The 15,103-nt window shown below is 37.8% G+C and overlaps 1 protein-coding gene across 3 annotated transcripts in view; it reads left to right on the forward strand.

The window, feature by feature from the left end:
* Positions 1-11,646, forward strand: part of LOC131227870 (AMSH-like ubiquitin thioesterase 3) — a 37,738-nt gene extending 26,092 nt beyond the window's left edge. For 2 of the 3 annotated variants that reach the window (XM_058223699.1, XM_058223703.1), the window contains one exon: positions 11,126-11,646. In XM_058223699.1, coding sequence (XP_058079682.1) covers positions 11,126-11,276 — 151 coding nt within the window. In that variant the 3' untranslated portion in view covers positions 11,277-11,646. Of the gene's footprint in view, positions 1-2,257; positions 2,396-11,125 lie in introns of those variants that run through there. The other variant, XM_058223702.1, reaches the window with a different exon arrangement.
* Positions 11,647-15,103: the final 3,457 nt, after the last annotated feature.

The raw sequence follows: 15,103 nt of genomic DNA on the forward strand, positions 1-15,103 counted from the left end.
AATTCTCAATTTCACTCAAATTGTTGCAATCTTTGTTTCCAAACATAAAATTAAACATGCATGTAACCTGATCTAGTGATTCTTCTTTTGCTTTTGAACGTATTGCTTGTGTTTCCACATGTCTTTTTGCATTTATAAATTATATGAATAGACTTTAAATATACTTGTATCAATTTAGTTAAATAACGCATAGTTTAGGACCCCATACAAAGAAAACCTATTATGTGCACTTGCTTTTTGTAATGTTTTGATTTATAAGTGTGTTGATGACTTTTTTAATAATCACTGAAGTTTCATTGAAAAATTCGACTAATTTCCCAATGTTTCCCCATGTTTCCAACAACCGCAATACATTACACCATACAACCGATATATCTCTTCCCATGCGATAACCGATACGTATCAGTATCCCAAGGGTGCGATACGTCACGCGATACCGATATTTCAAACACAAGTTCTGACCAGCCTTTAGTGTTTTGGTTCCTCGGAGTGTCATACTCCGAGACTGAGTTTAAAATGTTCAATTAATATGTTCCTTTATGCAGTTTGTTTATAAAATAAAATGGTAGGCATTTGACAAAAGTTATCGAGTTGCATCAATTTATTCTCATACTATATTCTTGTATTATCCTTTTTTATATTCATTCATGCTTTTTTGATGCGCTTTTACAGAGCTGTCTTATGTCTAGAGGAGATACGATTAAAACACCCTATGTTATGTATAAATGGGCCCAACAGCTCAGACTTAACTCCAGTCAAGATGCCAACTCCAGTCGAGATGCCAAGGTTAGAGTTCTAAATGTTTTATTTTTCGCCTAAGTATGCCACATTCAGTAGTTTTTCGCTTTCAGTTTGGGCTTAAAGCTGAAGAATGGAACGTTACACTAAAGATATTCCTTAAAACTGTCATGTTTCTATTGAATTGAACTTTTGTTGATGTCACTTCAAAGGGGGCCAAGAGTGATTGAAATCACCTAAGGAACAAAATTCCAACAACCCTCCTCCCTAGATGGAGATTTTTGGGTTTTTGGAAAATTAAAAAAATCAATTTTCATCAAATTTTGCCTATTTATTGATGCTTCCTTGGTATCAAGGATATTATTGCTGGTATTGGGGATATTATCAATGGTATCGCCAATACCAAGGAACTTTTATATGCGATTCTTCCCAAAATATCACTGCTATCAATTATATTGCAGTATTATTGAAAATATTAATGATATTTGGAAAATTTTAAGATGCCAACAGTTTCGGTATCGCTGACCTAGTGATACTGATAATATCGCCCATATTTGGATCAATGGTTTTGACCAGTGTTTTAAGTATTTACGATATCAGCTGATATATGCCACGATATATCTTGTATGTAACCTGTCCGATACGAAACGCACATGTTCGATCTGGTGAGCATTTTTGACCTCTGATCCTTTTCTTTCTTTTTTTTTTTCCCTTCTATAAATCATGTTAAATCAGTGTCAAATTGTTACAAATTCATAATTTTTTACGTTTTGCATGAAAAATTATGGATTGGGATTTGGGAGATTCGATTTCGAGATTTGGAGGAGATGGGCCGAGTTGCGGAAAATAAAAAATTCTCAATTTCTCACAAATTGTTGTAATCTTTGTATCCAAACATAAAATCAAACATGCATGTAACCTGATCTAGTGATTCTTCTTTTGCTTTTGAACGTATTGCTTGTGTTTCCATAAGTCTTTTTGCATTTATAAATTATATGAATGGACTTTAAATATACTTGCATCAATTCAGTTAAATAATACATAGTTTAAGACCTCATACAAATAAAACCTATTATGTGCACTTGTTTTTTGTAATGTTTTGATTTATAAGTGTGTTGATGACTTTTTTAACAATCACTGAAGTTTCATTGAAAAATTCAGACTAATTTCCCAATGTTTCCCCATGTTTCCAACAACCGTAATACATTACACCATACAACCGATATATCTCTTCCCATGCGATAACTGATACGTATCAGTATCCCAAGGGTGCGATACGTCACGCAATACCAATATTTCAAACACAAGTTCTGACTAGTCTTTAGTGTTTTGGTTCCTTGCATACTCCGAGATTGAGTTTAAAATGTTCAATTAATATGTTCCTTTATGCAGTTTGTTTATAACATAAAATGGTAGGCATTTGACAAAAGTTATCGAGTTACATCAATTTATTCTCATATTATATTCTTGTGTTATCATTTTTTATATTCATCCATGTTTTTTTGATGCTCTTTTACAGAGCTGTCTTATGTCCAGAGGGGATACTATCAAGACATCCTATGTTATGTCTAAATGTGCCCAACAACGTAGACTCAACTCTAGTCGAAGTCGAGATGCCAAGATTAGAGTTTTAAATGTTTTATTTTTCTCCAACGTACACTACATTCAGCAGTTTTTCACTTTCAGTTTGGGCTTATAGTTGAAGAAGGGAATGTAATACTAAAGATATTCCTTACAACTGCACTTTCAAGTTGGGCTTATAGTTGAAGAAGGGAATGTAATACTAAAGATATTCCTTACAATTGTCGTGTTTTTATTAAATTGAACTTTTGTTGATGTCACTTCGAAGGAGGCTAAGAGTGATTGAAATCACCTAAGGAACAAAATTCCAACATCCCCCCTCCCTAGATAGAGATTTTTGGGTTTTTGGAAAAAAAATCAGTTTTCATCAAAATTTGCCTGTTTATTGATGCTTCCTTGGCATCAAGGATATATTTGCTGGTATTGGGGATATCATCAACGGTATCGCCAATACCAGGAAACTTTTATATGCGATTCTTCCCAAAATATCACTGATATCAATTATATCGCCAGTATTTTTGAAAATATTAATGATATTAGGAAAATTTTAAGCCGCCAACAAGTTTGGTATCGCTAACCTAGTGATACTGATAATATCGCGCCCATATTTGGATCAATGGTTTTGACCAGCGTTTTAATTATTTTAATTATTGATGATATCAGCTGATGTATCCCATGATATATCTTGTAGGTAACCTGTGAGATACGAAACACACATGTTTTATCTGGTGATCATTCTAGACGTCCAAATAGTGCCCCCCTCCATCTGATCGGATGCTTCTTTTTTATTTTTTTTTAATTTTTATTTATGTCCGATGAGAACATTTTACACACGAGTTGCATATGAATTTTCAGGCAACTAGTTGCGTGTAGGGCCCACCGTGGTGTGTATATAGCATCCAACCCGTCCAAAAGAGTCATCCCAACGTGATAACGGGACACTGCCAAATTTGGTCGACCCAATCATCATACGGGCCCGAAGTGGGTATGAGATTCTTGGGCTGTTCTCTAATGTTTTTCGTGGTGTGGCCTACCTGATGGTTGTATCATCACAACTTCTGTTGGGTCCACCACCACTAGTTGCATGTGATACGCTCTCTCCTGACTGATTTCTGGCCATTAAATGGAACGTTAAAAATAATTGATAAATCAGAAAATTCTGTCAGAAAGTCCGAACCGCCAGGATCGTTGGATCAGTGTACGGTGGAGGCGTGCGCCAGTATCTCTCTTCTAATGAACCTTTCCTTTCGGTACTCCCTACTCCGTCCTTGAAGCAGACGAAACCTACGATACTCTGGCACAGTGTGACGGATGATACGCAAGCATTAAAAACTACTGAGAAATTGCACGTGGCATATAATCAAATTAAATGGTCCAAATTAAATGGACCAGATTAGATGTATGAGAATCAAACACTATGCTTATTTGATTACCCGACTATAGGTTTGGTGGACATTTGTTAAAATGAAAATGATCCAATGGTCCTATTTCAATAAACAAGTATCCATAAATCAACGGTTCTGATTTTAGGATTAAGATTTAGCGACTGGATTACACAATTTAGTCGTTCAATTTGAGTTAATACATGCCACGTGTACAATTTCTGAATGCCAGCGTATCAAGTGTCATATCCTGAAGGAGTATAAAAAAAACCTTCCCCTCGACATAATGGTTGCTCTTTCATTCGTCGCCAGGTGGGCCCCACAGACAGTGTAAGGCTCTGGTCCTGCCACAGTATCATAAACAGCCAACATTATAGCATTTACCCTCATGTGGGAGTATGTCTCTCAATAAGTGAGCCACGTGGACGGCTGCCGTAGATCCGACGGTTGCTAACAGAAGTGCCAGAGGTTGTGCACATGGCTAGGATGGGCCCACCACTTTTGAAAACCAATCTAAACTGTTGAAACGTTGCCTCTAACCGTGAACGGTCCATGTTGACAAGAGAAATATGGCAAAGGTCCACATTCATGTTTCAAATGGAAAAAGTCAAAAGATTGATGGCCAGGATTTTCTAATCTGAGATTACTTGGGCATGGTCCATCCACGGTGGAATTCAACATACCAATGGTCATGATCAGCAAACCACGGACCGGATTGTCAGAACTGAAAACCCGTGCAAAACCTCGGGTCGCCTGTTTGCTATATAATTCGGTTGCGACTTTCCTGTGGCCCCCGCCTACAGCATCTCACTGTACGGAGGAGCTATGTGGGGGCCCACTGCAATGTCGGTGAGAATTTCCGTCCGTCATTTCTCCAGCCTACGTATGGATGGACCATTGACACTTTCTCATGGCCCACCATTATGTTTACATGCCATCTAAACCGTTCATATAAGGTTATCACATAGGTGAACTGAAAACACAAAGCCATCCTCATCAAAACCTCTCTAGCCAGCCCCGTGAAGGTTTCAACGGTGGCCGTTCAATCCCCACTGTTTCAGGTAGCGTGTCCCACTTGATTTTTGGATCTACTTCATTTTTTAGACCCATATCGTAACATTAGCTGGTGAAATTAATGGATGGACCTGATGTCACGCAGACATCACGGTGGGCCCCACATACGGCACATGTAATTTGGGTAATATGATTCCTCGAGTAAGGGACCCACCTAATCACGCAGCTGTGGGCCACTTTGGTCATTGATGGATCTCGTCCTTGATTGAGTGGGTAGGTTGCTTTTGCCCAAGCACGCAAGCCAGGAGAAGCGGAATGGAAGAGCCATCTCCATACACTATACCTGCCCGGGTTATCCATCAATCTGAACCGTCCAACCAGTGGGGATGGACAATGTTTGGAATAGCAAACTTATCAGAAGATCATAACCATCACTTTCATGTACTATCCAGCACTCAATGGTGGCCATTGACTTGAAGGCTGTTTAAATGGATAGTATCATCCGATCCATGCGTCCCTTGAATCATTGTCCATCCATTATGGGTCATTGCCCAAATGAAAGATAACGCTACCACGTGTAATGTAGCAATGTCACCGTTCTTGTGGCCCACTGGTATCAACTTTAAAAATAAAATAATAAATTAAAATGCTCCGACGGTTACTTGATGTATGATTTTTATCCACACCGTCTATTCATTTTTATCATATCATTCAAAAAAATCGTACCAAAAATAAAGCTGATCCGAAGCTCAAATGGACCGCACGGATGAAATTCCTATCATTGGAAAATTCTCAGGGACTAAAGAAGTTTTGGATCAATATGCTATTTGTTTTTTCACTTCACACTGGTGTTTATGACCATATCGACAGGTCGGATGGAAAATAGACGATACGGTGGACCCTAATAAGGTTTCAATGGTGGGCATCCTTAACACCGCTGCTTTCCATGGTGTGGTCCACTTGAGTCTTGTGTATGCTTTATTTTTGTCAAGTATTTTAAAATGACGTGAAAAATTGAATGGACGGCATAGATAAAATGCATAATTCACGGTGGCCCTGGCGCCTCCTCATCTCCCGAGCTCCGAACAGGCGGGGCAGTACCTAATCCCCTGGTCGGTGCTCTGTGGGCCCCACCATGATGTATTTATTTCATCCATGTAATCCGTATATTTTTATAGATCATTTTATGGTATGGTACCAAAAATTAGATCTATCCCAATCTCAAGTGAACCACATTACTGGAAACAGTGTGGAATGAACATTAACCATTAAAAACTTTTTGGGGCTATAAAAGTTTTGGATCAAACTGATATTTGTTTTTTACCTTCATATGGATATGTATGACCTAATCAACAGCTTCATATGGATATGTATGACCTAATCAACAGATTAGATGTCAAATAAACAGTACAGTGTGCCTTAGGAGGATTTTAATGGTGGATATCCCATCATTATTTTTTCCTTTGGTGTAGTCCAACTGAGATTTATATCCCTCTCATATTTTTTTTTGGCCCTAAAATAATTTATAAAAATGGCTGAACGGCATAGATGAAACACATACATCATTACGGGGCCACACAGGACCGACTTTCAGCCATCGCCTGGTGACAGGGGAGCAGCCAATCCCGATTTCCTGAGGAAGCCTTTGGCAGGAAGTTCGCTGTCAGCCTAGGTGGGGACACGGTGATGTTTGTTAGAAATCTATCCCGTCCATCAGTTTTGTATCCACACCGTCCATCCATTTGTAGAGATCATTTTATGGCATGAGCCAAAGAATAAATCAGATCGAAAGCTTGAGTGGACCCACCACAGAAAACAGTGGAGAGAGTGATGCTCACTATTAAAAACTTTTAAGGGCCACAAAAGTTTTCGATCAAGCTGATATTAGTGTTTTCCCTTCTTTAATGTCTATGTTAACTTATGAACAGGTTGGATCTTAAATAAATACCACAGTGGACCTTAGGAAGGTTTCAACGTTGGGCGTCTCTCTCCCTATTGTTTTCTGTGGTGGGGTCCACTCCAGCTTTCGATCTGCTCATCCTTTTTCTCATGTACTAAAATGATCTCTAAAAATGGATGGACGGTGTGGATATAACAAATACATCAAGGTGAGCCCACAAACAATGGTGACGTCACTTCAAGTCTCCCTGCTCAACTTGGTATCCCTCTGCCTAAGTTTAGGAGAGAGTCATTTTTTTTTTTTTTTTGACTCGCTCAGTGCCCCACCAGTTTTCCTTGTCTTACTGCTTATATGATGGCTCGCATATAACTTACTTGTGGTACACTGAGAGACCACTAATATATATATATATATATATATATATATATATATTTTGGACCGTTCACCTACAAACCAGTTCGCACAGACTACCTACGAACTTTTTTAAGAACTCATCATATCTGATGATTCTTGAAAATCTAAATGGTCCACATGAAGCAGAACCTCATGAAAACCCATAGTACCAATTTTTACTTTGAACCAAAACTTTGGTGAGCCATAAAAATGCAAACAGTTTCTTCCCTTGATTTGAATTTCTCTTTACTCTGGCCCACTAGAATCTTAGATCAGGGTGAAAATTCACTCCCTAAGGTTTCATGGGATTCCACATCTTATGGACCGTTTGGATTCGACACCCATGACACGTGTGGGAAGGTGTGCATGTGCGTAGGTGCATAGGAGAGCATGCCTCTATATATATATTTATTTCATATGTGTTGTAAAGTGTCTTGACTTCTCTCTTGTGGATGCAGGTCCAATATCCAAAGCAACTTAGACTTAACTTCAGTGCCACGGTAGTCTTTCGCTTTCAGTTTAGGCTTAAAGCTGAAGAAGGGAATGTAACACTAAAGATATCCCTTACAACTGTCATGTTTCTATTAAAGTGAACTTTTGTTGATGTCACTTCAAACGGCGAAAAGAGTGATTGAAATCACCTAAGGAACAAAATTCCAACAACCCTCCTCCCTAAATAGAGATTTTTGGGTTTTTGGAAAAAAAAAATAAAATCAATTTTCATCAAATTTTGCCTATTTATTGATGCTTCCTTGGTATCAAGGATATTATTGTTGGTATTGGGGATATTATCAATGATATTGCCAATACCAGGGAACTTTTATATGCGATTCTTCTTAAAATATCACCAATATCAATTATATCGCCAGTGTTATTGAAAATATTAATGATATTTGGAAAATTTTAAGCCGCCAGCAGTTTCGGTATCGCTGACCTAGTGATACTGATAATATCGACCATATTTAGATCAATGATTTTGACCAGTGTTTTAAGTATTGACAATATTAGCTGATATATCCCACGATATATCTTGTATGTAACCTGTGCGATATGAAACACACATGTTTGATCTAGTGAGCATTTTTGACCTTTGATCCTCTTTTCTTTTTTTTTCTTTTCCTTTTACAAATAATGTTAAATCAGTGTCAAATTGTTACAAATCCATAATTTTTTTTACATTTTGCATGAAAAATTATGGATTGGGATTTGGGAGATTCGATTTCGAGATTTGGAGGAGTTGAGCCAAGTTGCGGAAAATTGAAAAAAAAAAATCTCAATTTCTCACAAATTGTTGCAATCTTTGTATCCAAACATAAAATCAAACATGCATGTAACCTGATCTAGTGATTCTTCTTTTGCTTTTGAACGTATTACTTGTGTTTCCACAAGTCTTTTTGCATTTATAAATTATATGAATAGGCTTTAAATATCCTTGCATCAATTCAGTTAAACAATGCATAGTTTAGGACCACATACAAAGAAAACCTATTATGCGTACTTGTTTTTTATAATGTTTTGATTTATAAGTGTGTTAATGACTTTTTTAACAATCACTGAAGTTTCATTGAAAAATTCGACCAATTTCCCAATATTTTCCCATGTTTCCAACAACCACAATACATTACACGATACAACCGATATATCCCTTCCCATGCAATAACCGATACGTATCAGTATCCCAAGGGTGCCATACGTCACGCAATACCGATATTTCAAACACTGGTTTTGATGGGTCTTTAGTGTTTGGGTTCCTTGGAGAGTCATACTCCGAGACTGATTTTAAAATGTTTAATTAATATGTTCCTTTATGCAATTCGTTTCTAACATAAAATGGTAGGCATTTGACAAAAGTTATTAAGTTATACCAATTGATTCTCATACTATATTCTTGTGTTATCCTTTTTTATATTTATCCAAGCTTTTCTGATGCTCTTTTACAAATTTTTGCCTGTCCCAAGGCACTGTTTCTTAGGTCTAAATGGGCTTCGTGGTCAATGGCAGCCACCTTCCACTGATAGTGGGGTATAGTCTAATCTGTCTAATACATTTATTTCATATGTGCTGTAAACTGTCTTGACTTCTCTCTTGTGGATGCAGGTCCAATATCCAAGCAACTTAGACTTAACTTCAGTCGAGATGCCAACTCCAGTTGAGATGCCAAGGTTAGAGTTCTAAATGTTTTATTTTTCTCCTAGGTACGCCACATTCAGTAGTTTTTTGCTTTCAGTTTGGGCTTAAAGCTAAAGAAGGGAACATAACACTAAAGATATCCCTTACAACTGTCACGTTTCTAAAAAATTGAACTTTTGTTGATGTCACTTCAAAGGGGGCTAAGAGTGATTGAAATCACCTAAAGAACAAAATTCCAACAACCCTCCTCCCTAAATAGAGATTTTTGGGTTTTTGAAAAAAAAAATAAAAAATCAACTTTCATCAAATTTTGCCTATTTATTGATGCTTCCTTGGTATCAAGGATATTATTGCTGGTATCAGGGATATTATCAATGGTATCGCCAATACCAGGGAACTTTTATATGTGATTCTTCTCAAAATATCACTGATGTCAATTATATCGCCAGTATTATTGAAAATATTAATGATATTTGGAAAATTTTAAGCTGCCAGTAGTTTCAGTATCGCTGACCTAGTGATACTAATAATATCGCTCATATTTGGAGCAATGGTTTTGACTAGTGTTTTAATTATTGACTATATTATCTAATATATCTCACGATATATCTTGTATGTAACCTGTGCGATACGAAATGCACATGTTCGACCTGGTTAGCATTTTTGACCTTTGATCCTTTTTTTTTTTTCCTTCCATAAATAATGTTAAATCAGTGTCAAATTGTTATAAATTCATAATTTTTTTAACGTTTTGCATGAAAAATTATGGATTGGGATTTGGGAGATTTGATTTCGAGATTTGGAGGAGATGGGCCGAGTTGCAGAAAATTGAAAAAAAATAAAAAAAATCTCAATTTCTAGCAAATTGTTGCAATCTTTGTATCCATACATAAAATCAAACATGCATATAACCTGATCTAGTGATTCTTCTTTTGCTTTTGAACATATTGCTTGTGTTTCCACAAGTCTTTTTGCATTTATAAATTATATAAATGGACTTTAAATATACTTGCATCAATTCAGTTAAACAATGCATAGTTTAGGACCCCATACAAAGAAAACTTATTATGTGCACTTGTTTTTTGTAATGTTTTGATTTATAAGTGTGTTGATGACTTTTTTAACAATCACTAAAGTTTTATCGAAAAATTCAACCAATTTCCCAATGTTTCCCCATGTTTCCAACAAGTTCAATACATTACACGGTACAACCGATATATCCCTTCCCATGTAATAGCCGATACGTATTAGTATCCCAAGGGTGCCATACGTCACGCAATATCGATATTTCAAACACTGGTTCTGATGGGTCTTTAGTGTTTTGGTTCCTTGGAGAGTCATAGTCCGAGACTGAGTTTAAAATGTTTAATTAATATGCTCCTTTATGCAATTCGTTTATAACATAAAATAGTAGGCATTTGACAAAAGTTATTGAGTTATATCAATTGATTCTCATACTATATTCTTGTGTTATCCTTTTTTATATTTATCCAAGCTTTTCTGACGCTCTTTTACAGATTTTTGCCTGTCCCAAGATACTGTTTCTTAGGTCCAAATGGGCTTCGTGGTCAATGGCAGCCACCTTCCACTGACAGTGGGGTATAGTCTAATCAGTCTAATACATTTATTTCATATGTGTTGTAAACTGTCTTGACTTCTCTTGTGGATGCAGGTCCAATATCCAAGCAACCTAGACTTAACTCCAGTCGAAGTCGAGATGCCAAGGTTAGAGTTCTAAATGTTTTATTTTTCTCCCAAGTATGCCACATTCAGTAGTTTTTCGCTTTCAGTTTGGGCTTAAAGCTGAAGAAGGGAAAGTAACACTAAAGATATCCCTTACAACTATCATGTTTTTATTACATTGAACTTTTATTGATGTCACTTGAAATGGGCCCATCTTTGCAGCTAATCCTTCTGTTGCTATGCTTATTATCTTTGAAGTCATGGTGACATATCCACTTTATCATGTGTTTTTCATTGCAAACAGCTTGATTCAGCCTGCTGAAGATGGGGTCATGGCTGTAAAAGATAGTGGTGATTCAGAATCTGAAAGATCTACCCTTGAATCAGTCCTTTCACTGAATGACGGTAGATGGTCTCTTCCTGCTGAGGAACCTTGTACATCTTCCACGGTCTAATCAGACCTCTGCCCGCCTGAAGCTAGAGAAATTTCCAAGTCGGAAATTAGTAAAAGGATATCGATTTGACTTCAGTTTCTCCATTTCAGTTACCCTGCTTACAGTGCTGGTTAGTTACTCCAATGAACCGGGTTGGCCGGTCTAGCTTCCGGCCATAGCATCCACCTGGGCCTGGTTCCCATTTTATCGATGATTTTTTCGGCCCGTTTAATTGAAACAACAAATGGGCTTGTTTTGAGTTATGGTTTAAAATCTGTTTGTGCATGTCATGTTGTTCACCAGGCAATATTGGGTCAGATCGTCCTGTGTCTTGCAGTGAAACCGATATCTTTTATGAATGATACGGGTGATGTGTAAGGGTTTCAGATGATACTTTTTAACTTTGGATCCAGTCTAGTTAATGGCTCACATGGACCGTATGTGGCTTGTAATTAGGTCCCAAGAGTAAATGGGCTGGGCTGATGATTGAATTTTAGGCCAGATGAATGAATGGGCTAAGCTCAATCTTGGGCATACCTTGGCAAGGACCCAAACAATAGGCACTTCTTGATCTTGGGCGTGGCTCCTATTGCATAAAACGAGATTCTTTCAGCACCGCAGGGGCTAGTAATGGGCACGGTTCGCGATTCTGTTAAAAAAAGTGATGGTTTTTGCTGTATTGGCAGCGAGAAAACTAGAGTGGGTGAGAAATGAGTGGATGGGAGATTGGAAAGAAACACCATAAAACCCAAAAGTCAAGATGAATGCTTCCTTTGAATTATTCAGAGACCCGTCTATGGTTGTGGAAACAAACCGACTCAAATAGAGGCATTTAGATGAAATCGGCTTCTGTGGTTTAGACGAGTTTGGCAGAATGACCATCTTCATGCTGTGTTCAATGATGGATGGCCCACTATCCGTAAATTGCGAAGATAGGTGATCCTACCCGACAATGTTGCTTCCTTACTGGACCTACGTTCAATGCTTACCACTGCAAATATTCTTCCCATCTGTCCGTTGATAGGTTTCTAATTGTACGATTCAAGTGTGGTGGGCCCGAAGTGGTTTTTCATCTTGGCCCTACTAAGTTGGTGGGTCTTGTCTTAAGAGAGATGATTAAATACATTCCATCAATTTTTCATGGGTACATGTGGCATGAATAGAACATCCATTCGGTTGAAAAGGTGGGCCACGCTACTATCATCGCCTGATGTGAAAATCAGGTCAATCAATGTATCAGAGTAATCAATGGACTGCTAGTGGTATGACTCAGTGCACTGGAGTGGCACCCAATTGAGTGAATCTGCTTGGTTTTCACATCAGGCGATTCCCATTGTACAGCCCTTGCACGGACTGGACTGGATGTTAACATGTTGGCGTGAAAAAAATGGCTTCTTCAGAACTTGTAATACAACCAGCTGTATCTGATCATTGGAAGGTGACTGAGTCTTTTACTATACTTGTTTTGCATGGCTCTCGAAATCAAGCAACAGCTAGTGGTCTTACTCAACACAATGGTGTGGCCTAATGAGCTGATCATTTTGATACCCAAAAGGCTAATCTTCATTGTGGGGCCCATCTCTTGGTCGGTTCACTTGTCTCACACGCATGGGTCGTGGTGGGAAAGAGGGGGCCGCGAGTGAAAGTTCGTATACAGTGCAAAGTATGTGATGATTTCTCAGGTATGTATGTTATGAAGTATGAACACTCGGTTCCATCTTTTAAAAACTGAGTTGAACTCAAAGAAAAGAAAGAGTGAAATCAAATTCACTTCAATCCCTAGAAATAAAGGCAGGATCACCGTTCCTTTTGGAGCGAATCCATGAAGATAACAACTTTCGATGATGCTTTGAACATGGGCCTCCTCTTTAGTTTCCACCATCGATTTGATGGTCACCGATCAAATGGATAAGATTGTCTAATGGGTGCCATTATTTACAAATAATCTATCTGTATATGGTTCTAGTAGATGAACGGATCTGATTTATAGATCACTCAGCCACTTGTACTTTGAAGAGAAGTAAATGGTGTGTGGTACACTAGCCAATCCGCTTCCCACTAGAACATAAACAAAAGGCTACATTGGTCTAACTTTTACCAGTTGCATTGATGGATATTAAATAAACGGGTGAAATAAGTAGTTATTCCCTTAAATTCAACTAACTGGTGTCCCATAATCAAAGGATATAACCATTCAATCAAATGACCAATACACAGTGGTCCAACATTTTCGGTGTTTTAATTTGAACTGATGTATGATAAGTGCAATTTCTAATTAAGTACCAACCACCACAATTTCCCACACCGGTCCATATGGTTATTTTGGTTACAAAGCTTTATGCATTAGAAAAATGTTACAAAAGCCCTTGTCCACCATTGGATTCAATCCGACGGTACGAATCTTAACCAGTCTATATGGGCCTTTCAATCAATTTACACACACCCATATGAAGAGATCAATGTAGTTTCATCTTCAACACTCATGAGTGATGAAGCACTGAAGTAGGCAACACCATATGAAAAGTGAGGACGTGATTGTTATTATTAAAATATTTTAGAATTTAAATTTAAAATATTCTGCTTTTATACCGTGTCAAACAACTATTAAATCTAATAGCTAAAGTTGTTAGAGAATGACATAACAATACCTGTCAAGGGACTTTAACACGGATGAAGTGAGAATCATAGTAACATCATGTTGAGACCAACAGACCGTTGGTGTGTTGCATGGGCTCCCCACGGAAGCTAGCTTCAGAAGAAAAAAAAGTTTATTTCCTCCGTGACTTATCTCTAGGGTAATGTGAAAAAATTCATAGTCCCATCGGTGTCACACCTCTGTACATAGGAGAGTCATAGGAGATCCATTGAGATCAACATGATATATATATATATATATGTGTGTGTGTGTGTGGGGGGGGGGGGGGAGTTCCCATAAGGTTGAGCTATGTGGGCCCCACCATGATGTATGTCAAACATCAACACCGTACATTTGATGGGTCCCCTTTAAATTATGGGATATCTCAAAAATCAGCCGTATATTGAACTCAGGTGGGCCATACCATCTAAAATCATGTGAAGACTTGCCTAAAACATATAAAAGCACTTGGTGGGGCCCACCTGAAATTTGGATGCATCTGAAACTTAGTCTGACCCCTCATCCAAGTGGGACACACATAATGGGTGGGTAGATGTTTGACATACATCATGGTGAGGCCCACACAGGTTGACCTCAAGGGGATTTCCCATGAGCTCGACCGTATAGAACCTTTTCCATATAAAATAATTTTTCTTAGTTACCATTTGTGGGAGAAAACATTTCCTCTCGCAATCAAAGTGCCTAATAATGTTCTTGCTTCATTGAACTCTCCATGCTCCGCTTCATGGATTCCTCCAATGTTACTTCATCAGGAGCACTCAATAACAATGCCCTGTCCATGGAAGAATTGATGAAGCGAAGTATGGTGAGTTCGACAAAGGGGAAGCCGAATTACTGAAGGAAATGTATTTTTATCCGTAAATAGCAACTAAAGTGAATTGAGTGCCTACCTCATTCATAATGAATTAGTTGATCTCGTTAAAAAAATTGATACTCTGACTGAGTGGGATGGTTGATATGCAAGCTCTACACAGAAATAACTCATAGTAGAACATGAAAGAAATATCATATTCATTTAACTTCTAACTGTTGTTATGATGAAGATTAAATAAACAAGTCAAATGAATAGCTAGTCGCTTAAATTCAACCAACTAGTGTCCCCAATCAAAGGATATAATCATTCAACCAAATATGACTAATGGGTAGTGGGCTCCACAACTTGATCCAATCCAATGGCACAAATCTTAACTGC

The sequence above is a fragment of the Magnolia sinica genome, chromosome 15 (genome assembly GCF_029962835.1).
Source record: "Magnolia sinica isolate HGM2019 chromosome 15, MsV1, whole genome shotgun sequence".
Lineage (NCBI taxonomy): Eukaryota > Viridiplantae > Streptophyta > Magnoliopsida > Magnoliales > Magnoliaceae > Magnolia > Magnolia sinica.